The sequence below is a fragment of the Eutrigla gurnardus genome (assembly GCF_963514095.1).
Source record: "Eutrigla gurnardus genome assembly, chromosome: 12".
NCBI classification, from domain to species: domain Eukaryota; kingdom Metazoa; phylum Chordata; class Actinopteri; order Perciformes; family Triglidae; genus Eutrigla; species Eutrigla gurnardus.
This window is the reverse complement of record NC_139926.1, coordinates 18952746-18955594: the sequence shown is the minus strand read 5'-3', so window position 1 is coordinate 18955594 and position 2849 is coordinate 18952746. Positions and strand designations below refer to the sequence as shown.

The following is a 2849-nucleotide window of genomic DNA, read 5'->3' as shown; positions in this document are numbered from 1 at the left end:
GGATACACAGCAGGCTAACTTGTACATAAACTAAAAGGGAATGTTTGATAATAATAATAATAATAATAAAAAGAAGAAGATGTTTCAGATAAGACAATGAAGTCTTAAAACAATGTCACAACATAAATCCACTGACACGCAACACAAAAGTCAGAAACACGTTTGAATGTAGATAAATTATTGCTCATTAAAAACAGGTCAATGCTGAATAAAGCGCATTAGATGAATATCTTTCCCAGTCGAGCCTGTGGGACACCAAACTCTGGAGCATTACAAGGGAACTTTACAGAAATAAATGTCCGGCAGTAGATTGATAGAAATGCTCATTCTTTAAGCTCTTTTGGTGAACAAACATCCCCTTTAATAGCCTTCAAATTAATTTCTATACGGATCTTAGTTTCACTTTCTGTCCCAAAGGCTGCTTCATAGTGCAGAGAAATACCCCAGGGTGCATAAAAGTAGTCCCGCTCTCAAACAAACACACACTGGATAACATCATTATTGTGGATCAAAGAACACCGGGGAGCTGTAAGAAAAGTCAATTATCCGAGATTTAGGGAAACGGGAAACTTTTTTTTTTGTACAAACACTTCACGGTTATTTTCACGTGTCGCTGTACATCCTCTTGCAGTCTATGGAGGGTGACGGTGTGTCCGGTCCCATGCTGCCCACCTGTGAATACGCGTCCTCCGGTGTGCGTGGCAGTCCCGGTGGCGTCATGCGCTTCTCCTTCTGCCTGCGGTTGCAGAACCAGACCCTGACCACCTCCTTCTCCAGCTGCAGACTGTCCGCCAGAGAGGTGATCTCCTGCGCGGACGGTTTGGGACACTTGAGGAAGTGGCTCTCCAGCGCGCCTTTTACGCTCACCTCGATGGACGTGCGCTTTTTCCTCTTCCTCCCCTGGGTGGCGATCTTATCGATGCTGGTCGGGCTCCCGGTCGTGGAGTCGGCCTCCTCCAGCCATTTGTTGAGCAGAGGCTTCAGCTTGCACATGTTCTTGAAGCTCAGCTGGAGCGCCTCGAACCTGCAGATGGTGGTCTGCGAGAACACGTTGCCGTACAGCGTGCCCAACGCCAAGCCCACGTCCGCCTGCGTGAAGCCCAGCTTGATCCGCCGCTGCTTGAACTGTTTGGCGAAATGCTCCAAGTCGTCGGACGTCGGCGTGTCCTCGTCCGAGTGCGGCTCGTGGTTCACCCTGTGATGCTGGTGATGGTGCGCGTGGTGGCTGTGGTGGTGGTGGTGATGGTGGTGGTTTCCGTGGTCCAGCTCCGGGGACTCCTCGCGCACCATCCCCTGGTGCATGAGGCTCTGTCCCACGTGCGAGCTGAGCATCCCGTTGACTGTAAACCCGCCGGGCTGAGAGTAGATGAGCGACTGTTGCTGCTGCTGCTGCTGCTGTTGCTGTTGCTGCTGCTGCTGTTGCTGCTGCCCCTCGGTGATGCTGATGTGCGCCGCGGAGCTGCCTCCCCAGCTGCCCGGGTGAGCCTGATGGGTGCCCAGGTGCGTGGACCTGTGGTGCAGAGCGGTGCCCGCGTGCAGGTCCTCCCTCCCTCTCTTCACGTCCTGCGGCTGGGAGCTGGAGGACCACGGAGAGCCGGCCTCGGCCGCTGCCACCGCGGCCGCGGCTGCTGCGGCTGCTGCGTGAGGCAACGATGTCACCCACTGGTGGGCATGGCTGAGCATGTGTCCCCCGTTGCTCGCCACCATGGCTCCTTGCATGAAGTCGCTCTGCACCATCTTGACTGCGGGGTCCCCCCTGTATCCACTAGACACCGCGGTCACAGCGGTGCTGCCCGGCTGCATGCCACCACCCCTCCGATCAGAGTGGAGAACCGGGCCGGATAAGATCCTGCTGCTGGCTAGGTACGGACTCGACGTTGCTGTTGCCATCTCCCAAAGCATATATCAGATGTAATTATCTCTTCTGGTGTTTTGTAAAAGTCCCAACTCTAATCCATGAAGAAATTCAGTCTATATATATTTTTTTTTTAAAGTGGGAAATCCCTCCGTAGAGGTTCGGATGATAAATTGAGTTATAAAAGCAGGTTTTGCGCACTGAACCATGCGTGATAAAACACACTGTCTTCGCATTCCTGTGCAACAAAACAATAGTCAAAACTTTTCTCTGTCCCAGGAGCTCCGCCGTGCGTAATCCACAGAGCTGATACGGGGAAAACACAGCCGAGGACCCGGTTCTCTGTTATTTACGTTTTAAAGCAATCGGGCAAAATGATGATGACCAACAACAACAATAAAAAAAAAGGAAACTTTAAAGCCTCTCAGGTCCTCTCGGTAGTTTCTCTCACTCCATCTGCTCTAACCCGGCGCGTCCTCCACGCAGCGGAGAAGACGAGCATGTGTTTACGTTGTGCCAAGGCTGCGTATTCGTCTCCCGTCTCCATCCAATTACAACAGAACGGCTCCGCAGAGCTCCCACTGATTGGACGCACAGTCACAGAGTAGCTGGCGTGTCTCAGTCGAGCCTCGGGTGCACAAAGTTGATGCCGCGGGAATAAAGCAACACTATGATGTATTTTTTTTTTTTAATTTTGCAAAAATAAAAAAGACAGAATAATCTGCGTGTCTTTAGAATAAAAAAAAACAGAATAAGAAATCCTGTAAACTTCTTATAATAAGAATGAATGTAATGCAGATTATTTTGTATTCTTATTAGAAGTAGCCTACATAGTCCACGTCGTTAACAGACTGTGATGCTATAAAGCCACATGGGTTATTGCCCTATACTACTGTATATGGTTATCTCTTTTATAATAACGCAGAGCGACAGAGGCCTGTGTCAAGGATAAGTCGGCTTTGGGTACATAGGGGGTTCGTACGCGTCTTGCATC

The 2849-nt window shown here is 50.5% G+C and overlaps 1 protein-coding gene across 1 annotated transcript; it reads right to left on the bottom strand.

The window, feature by feature from the left end:
* On the bottom strand, positions 1-2329 carry pou3f3a (POU class 3 homeobox 3a). Its single transcript, XM_084022883.1, has one exon. The coding sequence runs from the start codon at positions 1900-1902 to the stop codon at positions 604-606; it is 1299 nt and encodes a 432-aa protein (XP_083879009.1). The 5' UTR covers positions 1903-2329; the 3' UTR covers positions 1-603.
* Between the last annotated feature and the right edge of the window lie 520 nt (positions 2330-2849).

Bases quoted from the DNA above. Each gene is read 5' to 3' on its own strand.
- pou3f3a (XM_084022883.1), bottom strand. From the start codon at position 1,902: ATGCTTTGGGAGATGGCAACAGCAACGTCGAGTCCGTACCTAGCCAGC.